A 15,488-nucleotide genomic window follows, 5' to 3' on the forward strand; every position below is an offset into this window, starting at 1 on the left:
AAGCCTTCATAATCAGTGGCTTCTTATAAAAAAACAGGGACCCTCCAGTCAAGACTTTATCCCTCTGATCAATAGACATGAATCTCACAACGAATATTCCCCTATTTAGAACTCCAATCTTATCCACACCATTATCTTTCCACATCCTTTTACAGAATCCCTCAAAGACAGGCATTGGAGGGTTCGCCCCCAACACATAGCAGACTATTGACGAGTTCCAGAACCTTACTTCATCCTCAATGTCCTCATCATCAATCTTGACTACCTCAGGTAATGTATTTGGACTATGATTCACCTTACTCAATGGAACAGACCCAGCAATAGCAGACATTGATTTCCTTGACAGAGCCTCATTTGTTTTCGAACAAGGTTCAACACCAGGAACATGAAGAATTGGTGGGGAAGATTTACCTGTTTTTTGTGCTGAAAGATGCTTCGAAACATCAAGCCAAGTCGCAAAGTCACGCCGTACGTCCTCCATGCGTTTCAATCTCTCCAAAGATTCCTCTGGATTCAAGCAATTCCTTTCTTGAATCTGCTTCTCAAGAATCGAATCCTCAGAAATCACACCTGCAAATCCGCCTATCTCTGTAATCCCATCACCCAGATTCGAATTGTCAACTCCCCTCCCATCGTCCTCATCCATCGGGAAATCCATGGCCTCCACTCCAAGAATTTCAGCCATGGATTTAGTTTTCTTCAGTATATCCGACGACGTAGGCCCAGCCTTCTTCCTTATTGCCGTGCTTGCTTTTCTCGGACGTCCCCTCCCGGCCATGGCACCAACGAGATCGCTGCAAGAGAAGCCCCAATCGTAACCTAGCAGAGCGTTTTTAGGAAGCAGAGCGTTTTTATAAATAGAGAAAACGAGAAAGAGAAAAGTTTAGAAAAAGTTTATCCTCATTCATCCACGTGTCTCAATTCAAACTTCTTTTCCCATTACCGACTTAGTCTTGCTTTGCAGGACTTTTCCGATGTTCTCTGAAGTTCTCGCCTCTTATGACAGGCTTTTGCTTCCTATTCTTCTCATTGCTTCAACTCACTCGGAACAATCCCAATCCTACTCCTCCCCTCGTTGTTTCTGACTCGACGACTGAGTAAATTCTTTAGTTGTTGTTAAAACGAATCAATGATAATTCTTGTCAAAATTTTGATCAAACTAACTACTAGAATATTAAAGAAAAAAAATCAAAACCCTTTAAATAAATTATAAATAAATGAAATTACGTATGTATATTTGAATTTGAAATATATGTTTAAAAATTTGAAGATTTGTTATTTTGTTAATTTTATTTTATTTAAACAATAAATATAATTTAAATAAGGGTAGATTTGATGTTTTCATTCAAATCTTATTAATAAGTTTGACTAAAATTAGGTCATAGATTATTTTTAATCTATTTTGACAAGTACAATATGTGTTATGATTTTTTTTTAAAACTTAGGCTATATATGGTATTGAGGAAATAAAATATAAAAAAGATTGTTTATAAGAGACATTACAAAAAAATCTTACTTTTATTCCCAACAAAATTTGTGATTGAAAAAACATTATCATATGTATGTCATCATGAAAAAATCTATAACTAAAAGTAGTAGTCACAAATTTCATAATTTTTTGTGACTAGATGTATATTTTTACCCACAACAAATTTGTTATCATGTATAATAAGTGATTAAAATTGCATTAGTAATAACTTGTAGCTAAATTTGACTTTTTAGGCTCAAATAATTTTTTGTTGTGAGTAAAAGTGACTTAGTGACATTTAGTCACAAAATTTTTGTTTTGTAACATAAAAGTTGTCACTAAATGATAACTTTTATTTTAATAAGAGAAAGAATGGATATTATATGGGAAATTTCACATTCTATGCTTAATGGGTGTTGCTAATTAAAATAATGCTAGATATTATGTAAATTAGAAAATGATGCTAAACTTTTCAAACTTCCCTAAACTACGTCCCCTCCCATTTCCCCTCTCTCTCTCTCTCTCTCTCTCTCTCTCTTTTCTATGAAAATGGCCGCCACAACACCACCATCACTACGCACCCACATTCCTCTCTCACAACAAGAAATAAGGTTATTAGTGGCGGGACAGTCCGCCGCTAATACGTGTTCGATCCGTCGCTAATAACCCGCCGCCAATTGTTGGTCGATAATAAGGGTTATTAGCAGCGGACTGACACACCCGCCGCAAATAACTTATTATTACCGGCGGAAAATAGCGGCGGATCCCGCCGCTAATATAAGTGTCAGAGCCAACATTATTAGCTACGGGGTCCGCCGCTAATAAAGTTTTATTTTATATTTTAAGAATTAATTTTTAATAAATTAATATTTGTTAAATTTAAATATTTTTAAAAATAATTCATAATAATTATTAACAAAATAACCAATTAATTAATTTAACCATAACTAACATTAAAATCAATGTGAATAGTTTTAATATTTATCAAACTAGCTAATATCGCTATTGTCATTAAAAATAAATACAGTATTAACTTAATCAAAATACATAAACTAATAACTAAATAAAATCATTAAGGTTAATATTGTAATTATCCTCATCTTCAACGTTTTGTTGTGGTTGTGGTTGTGGCTGTGGCGGTGAGGGTGACGGCTGTGGCGGTGAAGGAATATAAGGCTGTTGTGAAGATCGTCCAAGCGTGAGGTCCCCAAACTGATCTCGAGGTTGTGGTTGCGACCCGCCCCCAACCTTATCATATCTAACATATGGCTGCTGCGACGAACCTCCAACCTCCCCATACCTAACATTAGGTAGCGGTTGCTGCATCGATCCTCCTTGAAAATCAGTAAAGTTAAAATGTAGTGGAGGAGACTAGGAAGAGCGTCCAAACATATACTAGTTTTGATACTGAGGAGCTTGTTGCGACGACACATGTGGCAGATACGGTGGAGGAGGCTGGTACTGCTGCTGTGGAAGATACTGTGGAGGAGGGTGGTACTGCTGCTGTGGTGGTGTATGAAGGTCAGGGTGGGCGGTGTTACTCTGAGAAGACGTACCACCTTCAGATTGTGGTAGCAAATACCTCTGCAGAAAACTATCAAACCGTGGGTCATACATATTACTGGGTTGCTGAGGTACCACCATCTGAATCGTTTCACGCATTGCCTTCATCATTAGAGCCATAGTAGTCATATCTTCATTAGGCGTAGGAGCAATATTTGCTTGGGACTGACTTTGATCTGTAGAGCTGGAGGTTGTCTTTCTTGCCTTCCCTTTCACCCTATAGCCCACTCCTCTTTGGTAGTCAAATCTCTCCCCGAGTACTTTACTAAGTACCTCGTATTGATCGACCAGGGACGAATCAACGCTAGATACATTAAGAGATCCCTCACTCTGCTGTTGAGTCTGCCTATCAAGCTGTGACCTCTGAAGCTCCGCCGCCATTTTTTTTTATGGATAAAGACAACATTATAAAAAAAAATTAGAAACAAGAAAACAATACTATTCACTTACATAATCTTGTTGAGCTGCCTCGTTGACAAAAGATTTTGTCGATTTTTTCATATGAGCATCCCTCCAAGTATCAATAACATGCGCATCTGGGTTCTCCTATACAAATGTAAACAAAATATTTTAGATTGTGGTATTTTATAAAATTAAATTTACATCTTCACTTACATATTCGTGATGCTTAGCTGCCAACGATTTTGTGCCTTGTGTTGTTACATACTTCATTTGTTTTCTGTTTGCTTAGTTTTTAGCAGAACGAGCCAAAAATCTTTCGCTCAAAAACAACTCACAAATATTCTTCCATGTCTCCTTAGTGCAATGGTCAGGTGGCTTAGAGAGGACATTCTCCCAATCTTCTGGTCCAGCGTAATGATTTTTGAAGTGTTTTATGTCTGATGTTCTTTCTCTCGCGATATCATTCGCCCATCTCCTTATAGACAGTTGCCAGAACAGACTCACGTTGTGGATGACCGTCTATATTATAGTAATACTATATTAAGAAAAAAAATTAGATGACTTTGTAAATAATGGAAATAAATAATGAAAAGCACAAGATTTGTAATTTTTTACCCTCATACGATCAAGCACTTGATCCTTAAACTGTTGAGGTAAATCAGCAAAATCCAAGTAATGTCCCAGACACAAAATTGTAACTTGAGTGCCCAACATGAGAATAAAAGCTTGGTCCTCCTGCCCAACCACTTTGTTCGTCACATGATCAAGCTCTAGATCCAATGGTTTACCGACTTTTTTCCTTCGTTCTTCAAGAACATTATTACTAGCAAGGCCACGACCTTTTTTTCTCGTCGGCGGGGCTTTAAAATTTATTAACAATAACCAGTATTAGTATTGTTGTTATATTTATCTAACAATATAATTTCCAAAAATAATTTTGATATGAAATATTTAACCTGACTCACAAGATGATGGTACCCTAGAAGGATCTGGCGGGTCTCGACCCCCACCATCTCCGCTGTGATAGGTTGTTATATCAGTTGACATTATACTTCAGTTTAAAATTTATTAGTTAGTAATTAACATCAAATTAAATTAGAGGTATACTAGTTAATATCAAATTCAATTCGTATTAATAATAATTACAAAAAAACTTTATTATATTTCAATATATAGTTCTGTTACACAAATAGAAAAACTGAACAGAGTAATCACTATCATTTCCATCAGTAATCGGAGACACATTTTCATCTTCACAAAGCTCAAATAACAATTCATCCTTTGCATCTGCGACTTCCTCATGTTCTGGCATATCACATTCGTCGTCACCCACTTCATCAACCCCAACATATGCAACAGGTTGATCAGATTGCATAATCAACTCTCCGAGGTCCACAGTCAACACAAAATTTGATGAGCTTGTTTCATGTACAACATCAATAGCATCATTAACCTCATCATTATTGTCCTTAATGTCCCAAATTTGTCGATGATTCACATCTTCTACAACTTTCCAATCACGACCTCTAAGTAGATCATCGAGATAGAAAACTTGCTTAGCTTGGCTAGCAAGTATATACGACTCATCTTTGTACCATTCACCATTGACGTTTATACTGGTGATATTATTTTCAATGATTGTTTTCTTCCTTCTTGGATTTGTATTAAACTATTTGCACCGAAATAATGCCACTGAATATGCACCAGTGAAAGATAGTGTCACTACTTCTTCAAGCGTGCCGTAATAATTAAAACCTTCTATTTTGGCAATAGACACTCCACTATTCTGTGTGGTGTGCTTTTTATCTCGATCATGTGTAATAAATCGAACACCATTGACTATACAACCTTGGTAATAGGTTGCCAAATGATCTGACCCAGATGGTAAAGCCAGTAATTCATCACCATTTTCCAAAGACCCAAGCTTGTGCAAGTCATATATCTAAATACATAAAATTGTATTAGATTCACAAAATATATCATTAATAAAATGAAAGTTCAAAGTTCAAAGCTACCTTCTTATGAAACCGCGAACGAAAATTTTTCCTATGCAAACGATCATGATCACCATCTGTGTATTTTTGTCTAATCTCTTGTAGATGTTCGCTGTTAATTAGAATATTGTTACGATTCTTGATAACAAAAAACTTATAATAATCACACATGTTCTAATTTAAAAGGGAATAAACTTACTCTAAATAAGGCTCAATGTCAAGAGAATTCTCAAGTATGAACCACTAAGCTATTTCACGAGTGTTATGATTGAGAGGCTTCAAAGTTCCCTTTGTGAGTGGACGACATTGAGATTGGAAAATGGTAAGGTTTCGTGGGATATAAGTTGCATCTTCATTTCGATCAAGATGGTTAAATCTTGTTTCAATGTCTTTGAAATACATTGAACAAAAGGTCAAAGCCTCATCTGCAACGTAGCCTCTGGCGATCGACCCTTCAGGGCGAGCTTTATTTCCCACGTAATTCTTCAATTTTTTCATGTACCTTTCAAAAGGATACATCCACCTCATAAATATCGACCCACCCAATATAGCTTCTTTTGGCAAATGTAATACCAAATGAATCATTATGTCAAAAATAGTTGGAGGAAAAATCAACTCCATCTTGCACAATATCTGAATAAGATCATTTTGTGCTTCCTCCATATCATTAACATTTAAAGTCCTCGAACATATTTGCCTGAAAAAATTGCACAATTCTGTAACAGTGGTCGATATAGATTTTGGAAGAAACTTGCGAACACCGAGAGAAAGGAATCGTTGCATTATCACATGACAATCGTGTGACTTCAACCCAAGAATATTTGTATCATTCTCTGACACTTTCTTCTTCAAATTTGAACAAAAGCCATCTGGAAATCTTACTCATTTTATAAACTGACAAAATGGTTGCCTCTGCGCCGGAGTTAACACATAAGGAGCGTGCGGCTTCATCAACTTCCAGTTCCCATCTTCATAAATCCACAATGATTCTCTCACACCCATCTTTTTCAAATCACGACTTCCGCATATTGGGCATGTCTCTTTAGATGCATGCTCATTGTAAAATAAGCAACAATCATACTGACACACATGAATGGACTCGTATCCTAACCCTAATTTTTTCAATCTCTTTTTTGCCTCGTAGTACGATCCGAGAATTTTGTTTTCCTTAGGAAAGACAAGCTTTAACAACTTCACCAATTCATCAAATATGTTGTTAGGCACCTTCCCTCTAACTTTTAGATGCAATAATTTTGCTAAAAAGTTCAGGGATGAAATCCAATCACAGCCAGGATACAACTCTGCTTCAATCTCCTCAAATAACTCGTCATAATACTGACTCTCACCAGGATCCCTTTCTGTTTCCTCAGTTGTCGGTAAAAGGAAATCTTCCACAACATGAATCATCTCATCGTCTTTATTCTCATCAACCACCTCATCAGCAACAATTTCTTCCACCTCACCATGAAAAATCCACTTATCATAAGCTTGATGAAAACCCCTATCGAATATGTGTGCCCGAACAACATCCGAAGATTCGAATTTATTATTATTACATCTCACACACAGGCACCTAATTCTTCTATCAGAATCTCTATGTTCTGACGCCATCCTAAAAAAAGCTTGCAGACCATTCTAATATTCTTGACAACTACAATTTCTCAATGTTGTCCAAGTCTTGGCGATTCCAAGTCTTGTCAATCGCCATCTACGATGATTTAAGAGAGTATAAGAAAGGGTAGAAAAAAGAGCAACTGTCCTAGTCCTTTCATTTTAAAAAGTTTATTATTTTAAATGTTTTATGAGAAGTGTTATTCCTTAACAAACTTGAGTTTTATGATATCTTATAACTTAATTAATTATTACTATAGTTAACAATAACTATTTTTTTTATTCATGGTAAAATTTATTTAAATTTATTTCATGTGATTTTATGATAACTTATGTTATTTTATAATGACTTCCTTTTTTCGCAAATTATTTATGATAATAAACATATTTTATAATTATTCTAAAATTAAATTAATTTTCTATTTATAATTACCAAATTAATAAATATAATTTAATAATTATAAAATAAATTTAATTTATTTATAATGATTACATTTATGTTAAACAACCATAATTTATTTATTTTTAAAAAATTTAATAAATACTAATTTTTTTTTTATTATTATTAATTTTATTACTAACAAATCTGAAAAAAAATTAAATTATATTTTGACATTTCACCTCTTATTTGATGGGCTTAAATGCGTTCAAATAATATAGGTGTTGTTTGGTAACACTTAAAAAAAAATTATTTAATTAATTATAAATTTGATAATTAAACATAAAACATTGTTTGGTAAATAGTGTTTAAACATAAAAAATAATATTTCCATTTTTGAGTTTAAAAAATTCAAAAACAAAAATGTTACCAAACACAACCATAATTTTTAATATATCAATAGAACTCTTGGTGCTTAAATAAATTGATACTAAATCTTAATACAACATGGAAACCAGTTCCCAAGCATTCAAAATAATAAAAGAAAAACTACCAAGCAATGGAAGCAAAACAAAATCCCCACAAAAAAACCAAAAAGAAAATAAATAACATATTTATATTTATGCATACACAATACAAACAACGCACATAAGAAGATAAATGAAACCCAACAATTTTTTCAATTTACAAATTACACAAACACATTTAAAAAAACAGATTACTTCAGAGTATTCCATCTTTGCATACTTCTTTCAGTTCATAAATAGTTATTCAAAACAATGCAATATTAAGATCCAACATATATTAAACAATTCGACAAACAAACTTGAAAAAATGTTGACACACCACAAGCTCTAGTTTACCTCTAATTTATCAAATAAAATATAAAATAATTCTAAATTGGACTGTATCAATAAATAAGATATGACATGCCTTCCTCTAGTGTTTTCCTTTCTTGAAATATGCTTTATAGAAATGCTCCACTAAGATCCCTTGCTCCCTTGCTCCACTGAACCATACAAACATACAAACAAATCTTGAACACAAGAACCGAAATAGGAAAAAAAATTACAAAAAAAAACAAAGACAAATTATCCCCACCTATCTGAGACTGAGTCGGGAGAGAAGCCATCGTAGCCGAGAGAAAAGCCACCGTACTCAAGAGAGAAGCCGAGAGAGAAGAAGCGAGGCCGAAGGGAGAGTGACAAAGGGAGTATTAGGGGCTTTGAGAGAGATGGGGCAAAGGGAGGATCGGGGGCTTTGAGACAAGAGAATGAGATTGGGAGAATGAGAGAGTGAGAGGGAGGATGCTTGTCGTTGCCTGAGAGAGAACAGAAGATGCGAGAGAGGAGAAGAGAACTACGGAGAAGGGAAATAAAGAGGGCTGTGAAAATTTGAAACTGTAAAAGTATTAGTGGCGGGCCCCGCCGCTATTAAAAATGTCCGCCGTTAATAACAACATTAGCGGCAGGTAGTTCACCGCTATATAAAAGCGATTACCCGCCGCTAATACTATTAGTGGTGGATAGTCCGCCTCTAATAAAGGTGATTATCCGCCGCTAATATATCTTAAAAAACTTTCCCGGGCATTTTATTTGGTATATTAGCGGCGGACACCGCTGATAATGGTGAGTCTGCCGCTAAGAGATATTATTATATATTTTTAAATAATCTCTCATTATTAGTAGAGGACCCCCTAGTCTGCTGCTAATAACTTGTACAATACAGGCGGACTGGGTCCACTGCTAATAGTGACGCCGCAAATGACTTTAATTCTTGTAGTGTCTCTTTCTCTGAAAATTGCAGCTACACAATACCTTTCTCTCTCTCTCTACCCCTCTGAATCTCATCTCTCTTTCTCTTAACTTCTTCATTGAAGCTACACAAAAGAGACTCATAATATTTTTGAATGATTTAGAACTTAAACTCATGACAAGTATCATTTAACACACTAAGAATTACATTTTGAACAACCTGGGCATGATTTTGAGTTTTTTACGATTTATTTTCAGATCCGAAACTTTGAAATTTGAAGAAAATCGAATTTGCTCAATGGTTGCTTGATGGTGCTCGATGCCAACTCGATGGGGCCTTCAACATCAAGATTTCATGAAAAATTTTACTTTTATCGATGGTGGCTCGATACTGCTCGATGGTGCTCGATGTGATTCTTGCAAGAGATGTAATTTTTCACTTGGATGTCCGTTTGGGGTGATTTTTTTTTTTTTTGAATTTGGGAATTTTTTTGAGATCTACAGGTTTAAAATGTTTATATACACATTTGGAAAGTTTAAAGCTTGAAAAAATATAAAAATGCAAATACACCTCATGTTTAAGGATATTTTTTGGTATATTTTAAAGTTTTATATTTCACAAATGTGTATATGCACATCTCAAATGTGTAGATCTTAAAAAAATACCCAAATTAAAAAAAAAATCACCCAAAACGAACACCCAAGTGAAAAGTTACGTCTCTTGCAAGAATCGCATCGAGCATCATTGATCAAAGTCAATTTTTTTCATGAAAATCTTAATTTTGAAGGCCCAATCGAGCTAGCATCGAGCAATGTCGATTTTCTACAGATTTGAGAGTTTCAAATTTGAAAAGAAAAACCCAAAAATCATGTCCAGGTCAATATTGCTTGATGGTGCTCGATGCCAGCTCGATTGGGCCTTCAAAATATAGATTTTCATGAAAAAATCAGCTTTGGTCGATGCTGGCTCGATAGTGCTCGATGCGATTATTGCAAGAGACGTATTTTTTTCACTTGGGTGTCCGTTCAGGGTTTTTTTGTTTTTGTTTTAATTTGGGTGTTTTTTAACGATCTACACATTTGAGATATGCATATGTACCTTTGTGAAGTTTAAAACTTGAAAACATACCAAAACATGTCTTAAACATGATGTGTGTTTGCAGTTTTGTATATTTTTCAAGCTTTAAACTTTCCAAATGCATATATAAACATTTTAAACGTGTAGATCTTGAAAAAAATACCCAAATTCAAAAAAAAAATTCACCCCAAACGGACACCCGAGGGAAAAATTACGCCTCTTATAAGAATCACATCGAGCATCATCGAGTAGTATCAAGCCACCCTCGAAAAACCATCGAGCCACCATCGAGAAAAGTCAATTTTTTTCATGAAAATCGTGATTTTGAAGGCCCCATCGAGCAAAGTCAATTTTTTGCAGATTTCAGAGTTTCAGTTCTGAAAAAAAAGTTCGTAAGAAAATTCAAAATCATGCCCAGAATTGTTTGAAATGCAATTCTTAGTGTGTTAAGTGATACTTGTCATGAGTTTAAGTTCTAAATCATTCAAAACTATTAGCGGTCTCTTTTTGTGTAGCTTCAATGGAGAAGTTAAGAGAAATAGAGATGAGATTCTGAAGGGTAAGAGAGAGGGGTAGTGTGTGACTGCCATTTTCAGAAAAAGAGAGAGGGATGCAGGTGTGTGGTGATGGTGGTTTTGTGGCTGTCATTTTCATAGAAAACCAATAGAGATAGAGAGAAAGAGAGAAAAGAGAATAGGAAGAGTTAGGTGCAAAAATAATGAGAGGGGTATTTTTGGAAACAAGGGAATTAATAGCACTAAAATGAAATGTCACTACACCAAAATATTGATTTTGTGACATTTGAAAATGTGACTACTGTATGTTTTTAGTAACATTTACAATTTTTGTGACATTTGTAGCAAATGTAAGATATGCCAATGTGAGTAAAAGCTAGTGACATTTTCAAATGTAACAATAGTATTTTTTAATGACATTTAAAAATGTCACTAAATAATAATTAATAGCATTTTCAAATTTCACTATATTATTTATTATAATAAATTTTATATTACAAATAATTTTAGTGACATTTTCATAAATGTTACTAAACTAAAAATGTTATTAAAGTATTTTTTAATATATTTAAAAGAATATTAAGTAAATATTTGACAATTAATTCTTGCGTTTTATTTTTCAAGTATTGAAGATGTTTTTTATTCTGAAATATTTTTATAAAAATTTAACTTAAATAATATTCACAAATATATCATAATAATCAACAACAAAAAGTCTGATAAATATTGTAAATAATATATAATTGTAGCAAAATAACATTTCTTAAAACAACAACAACAATGGAACTTCTATGTACAAAAACATTGAAATAAACACCAACAAAAAAAAATATACATACATGAGTTTAATTTCTACAACATAAAATCATAGCATTGAGTCACCAAGTTGTGTATTTGATTCTCTTGGAACCTGCAAGAGAATAGAAATCATGTAAAATTATTTGTATACACACATATATATAATGACATTTAATGGAAGATAATTATTGTAATTCTTTTATTTAGCTTACCACAAATGTTGTTAGCCATGCAATAGGGGCTCCAACAACTTGACCAATTGTCTTAAAATGTCCATATGATTTAATCAGTTGTTCGTCAGGCTTAATAGGAACTTGTACTATAACTTCAGAAAAAAAGATCCGAGCTTTTTTTCTCCAACTTCTTTTGATGGATCTCTACTTAAAACGATACCAATAACACTTGTTTCAGGCTCACTAGTGACACTCTTAAGATTGACTACTTCTCCAACCTGCATGTATTATATTAATAAATGAATAATTTCAACAGTGGAGGATCCACTTATAAATATTTAAAAAAATAATAATATAATAGTAGTACCTCAACAACAGGAGTATCATATGCTGAAGATGAAAACCATAGTTGACGTTGAGTTTCTTTATTATGTAAGGCACTAGCATTTATGGCCTACATATATAACAATAAATTAGTAAAATAACTATATATAGTTTATAGGTTAGTAACTTAAAAATCAACAAAATAAAATAAATCTTAACCAGGTGTGAAGATGTAGCATTTTCATTATAACGTAATGGCCGCACATAAATAAATTTAATGTAGTTAGTACAACTTGTTATCAATAATAAAAATAAATGGAAAACTAGTAGTTTGACTAACCTGAAGTGTAGATTTGTCATTGCCATTATTTTGCTTGCTCAAAATAGTCTTAGTAAGAATTTGAACTTGAGACCTTAGATCATTTACTTCTGACTGGAGAGTATCTACATACTCATTTTGGTTTCTTCTCCAAGTTTTATCCTTCCACACATCAGATGGGAAAACACCAAATCCATACATGCGAACTGATCCATGTTTTTCTTTACCCATAACTTTAGAAAAAACGTCATTCATACTCTTTTCTTTTGATGCATCTTCAATCAGTTCTTCTTTCTCTTGTAATTGTAACTATTATTGATTTAATATTGTAAACATGTAAGTTAAGATTAAACTAAACTAGCAAGCAAGAAATAACACATTAATTAAGAATAATTGGATCATACCATTGCTTCTTTTGTTTTATCATTAGTAATGCTCTTATCTTTTTTTGAGTAGCAGATTTTGAACATGGTTGCACGTGTTGGCGTACTTGCACCATCTTTTTTCTACAAAAGACATATTGTTTTAATTAAAAAGCAATGAAATTTACCTAATTTTGAAATAATATTCAAATGTTAATGTTAAAATACTAAATAAATTTTACCTGTAATGCTTTAAGTTGAGCAAAACTCTTGTGCTAGTTGTATGGTTGTATTTTTTTTCTGCACGACTAGTCTTGTTTTTAGCACTCTTTCTCTAAAAGAATATTAAAGATTAAAATTTAGTTAGTAAAAAATTCTTGAAATACAATGAAAATAATGCAAGTTAATAAAAGTTTGAATGAAAAATACCATTGCACTTTCTGTTGCCCAATATTTTATTAGTTACTCCCATTGATCATCATATACTCGTTTGTCTTTATATTTCTTTTGCTCCACAAAAGATAAGTGCTCCAAATAATAAGTTTTTTTAAGATAAGATTTCCAAGTTCTAAGTTTCCTTCCAAAAGTTCTGAAAGTCCAATTCTTAGCATGAGGAGGAATTTCAAATTTTTCCTACAAGAATTTAAACACTGATTATTCACAAATTTAAATATACTAGATTGTAATAAATACAATAAACAAATATTGAAATGACATAATACTTACTTCAATCTTTAACATAAAATACCAAATTAAATAATCATGAAAACAATAATTAATACCTGTATGATTTTCCACATTCCAAGTTTGTATTTAGCAGGTACCTCATGCCAAGTTTTATAATTAATTGGAGCATTTTTTCCATCCCGTACTAATGTCCCAATAAAGCTTGAAAGTTTGCTTGCACTTTTATCATATGGCTGTCCAAAATCGTTGTAAGTGATTTTTATCTTTTCTTCATCCTGTTTTCCCCATATTTCACGCATTTGTGTAGGGCCTCGAGTTTTCTTTTCACCATTATCATTCATCAACATATTTGAAAATGATTCTATACTATCTTGTGAGGCCAATCTACATTGAATGTATGGATCCATAGCTGTTTTGAAGATTTGAAAAAATAAAGTAGTTATATATAATTTACTTCATTATAAATTAGCAAAGAAAAAAGGCAAGCAGTGAATAAGCAAGTAGCTAGAAGAAGCAATTTGAAAAAGTTACCAAGCAAAAACAAAGAATTGGAACAAGAACACAAAAGTTTGATTTTTGAAAAAGTTTCTACAACACAAATCCAATGAAAGATATGTGTCGGGATCATTTATCATATGGAAAGAAAAATAACATACGATTAATTTCTAGGACTCATTCGTTAGAAAAGAAGCAATAACACAAACTCAATAGAATATCTAATTTTCACAAATCTGAATGCATTTATGTCTAAATGTTTGTGTCAGATTCATTAACTTTGAGGAATTTCAAACATATAATGCAAGGAAGAAAAAGAAGAATCACCTGAAATATTAAAATCATTTTAGAAGGTTTGAATTGTTATCAATTGTGTTTGTTCTTCCATTAAGATCTTTGCCACTTGAGCTTCCATATCTATAGTTTTCAAAATTCAATAACAAACAAAATATGAAAATAAATAGGTTAAAAATTATATTCATAGAGAAATTGAGACCAGAAAGTGTGTATATAGTTTTACCATTTTTTTTGTAGTCTTTTTCTCCTTGGTAAGCTTAGTTTAGCCTTCTCCAGATTTGAGATGGGTGATGTCTGAATATTTGAGATGAGTGAGGAAAGAAGAGAATCAAAACTATCTTTTAGGGGTAAAATAATCGTGACATATAGAATAACCGCCATATTTTTTAATACGCGCTCTTTTTAATATGTATTTTTGTTTTACAAAAGATTTAATCAAAATTTATTTATTTATTTAATTTGACAAAAAAATAAATCAGTTTACTTTCACATAATATATATTTATTATATAAAAACTTTTTTTTCTTTTAATATAAACTTATTATATATAGTTTGAAAAACTGTAAGATATATAAAATCGTTTTATATATATATATTATTTATATACTGTTATAAAATTAAAAAATTGATGTTACGTCTATTTATTTTGAAAATATCATATATATATATATATTACTCATTTTCACACAAGAATAGGTGATATATATCTATTCAAATTTAAAAAATTTAAATAAAAACTATTCAAAACTAACTTCCAAATTTTTAGAACTAATTTTGATAAATAATCAATTTTGAATAATTTTAGTTAATACTATAGCAAAAATAGAATTAATCACTAAGATTAATTTATATGTATACATAAATATGCTTTCTGTAATCTGTCAAAAGAAAAACAAAAATATTATATTCCATAAAAACAAAAAACGTAAGATATTTTATCATATTAGTTTTTGTATATTCATAATAAATATATGATTATTTATCTTTTAAACATGTCAAATTAAAATTAATATAATTTAAATGAAAACTACTTTCGTTATCAATATGTTTTCTAAACAAACTCTAATATCTTTCCTATAATAGATATATATATATATATATATATCATATATTATCAATTTTAAACAAAAAAAATATTAGTGATGTAGTATCTAATTCAAATTTTAAATAAAAAATATTTAAACCAACTTCCATATTTTAAACTTAATTTTAAATTATAATTACTTTGAAAATTTTAATTTACAAATAAATATCATGGCTAAGAATAAC

The 15,488-nt window shown here is 31.9% G+C and overlaps 1 protein-coding gene across 1 annotated transcript; it reads right to left on the reverse strand.

The window, feature by feature from the left end:
• Positions 1-11,629: 11,629 nt before the first annotated feature.
• LOC133806111 (uncharacterized) lies at positions 11,630-13,834 on the reverse strand. Its single transcript, XM_062244243.1, has 10 exons — positions 13,523-13,834; positions 13,467-13,472; positions 13,227-13,373; positions 13,009-13,074; positions 12,783-12,884; positions 12,400-12,687; positions 12,103-12,189; positions 11,924-12,013; positions 11,775-11,825; positions 11,630-11,674 (listed from the first exon to the last, which is right to left on the reverse strand). Exons 1-10 carry the CDS (start codon positions 13,832-13,834, stop codon positions 11,630-11,632), a joined length of 1,194 nt encoding a protein of 397 aa, XP_062100227.1.
• Between the last annotated feature and the right edge of the window lie 1,654 nt (positions 13,835-15,488).

This window comes from Humulus lupulus, chromosome X, assembly GCF_963169125.1.
Source record: "Humulus lupulus chromosome X, drHumLupu1.1, whole genome shotgun sequence".
Lineage (NCBI taxonomy): Eukaryota > Viridiplantae > Streptophyta > Magnoliopsida > Rosales > Cannabaceae > Humulus > Humulus lupulus.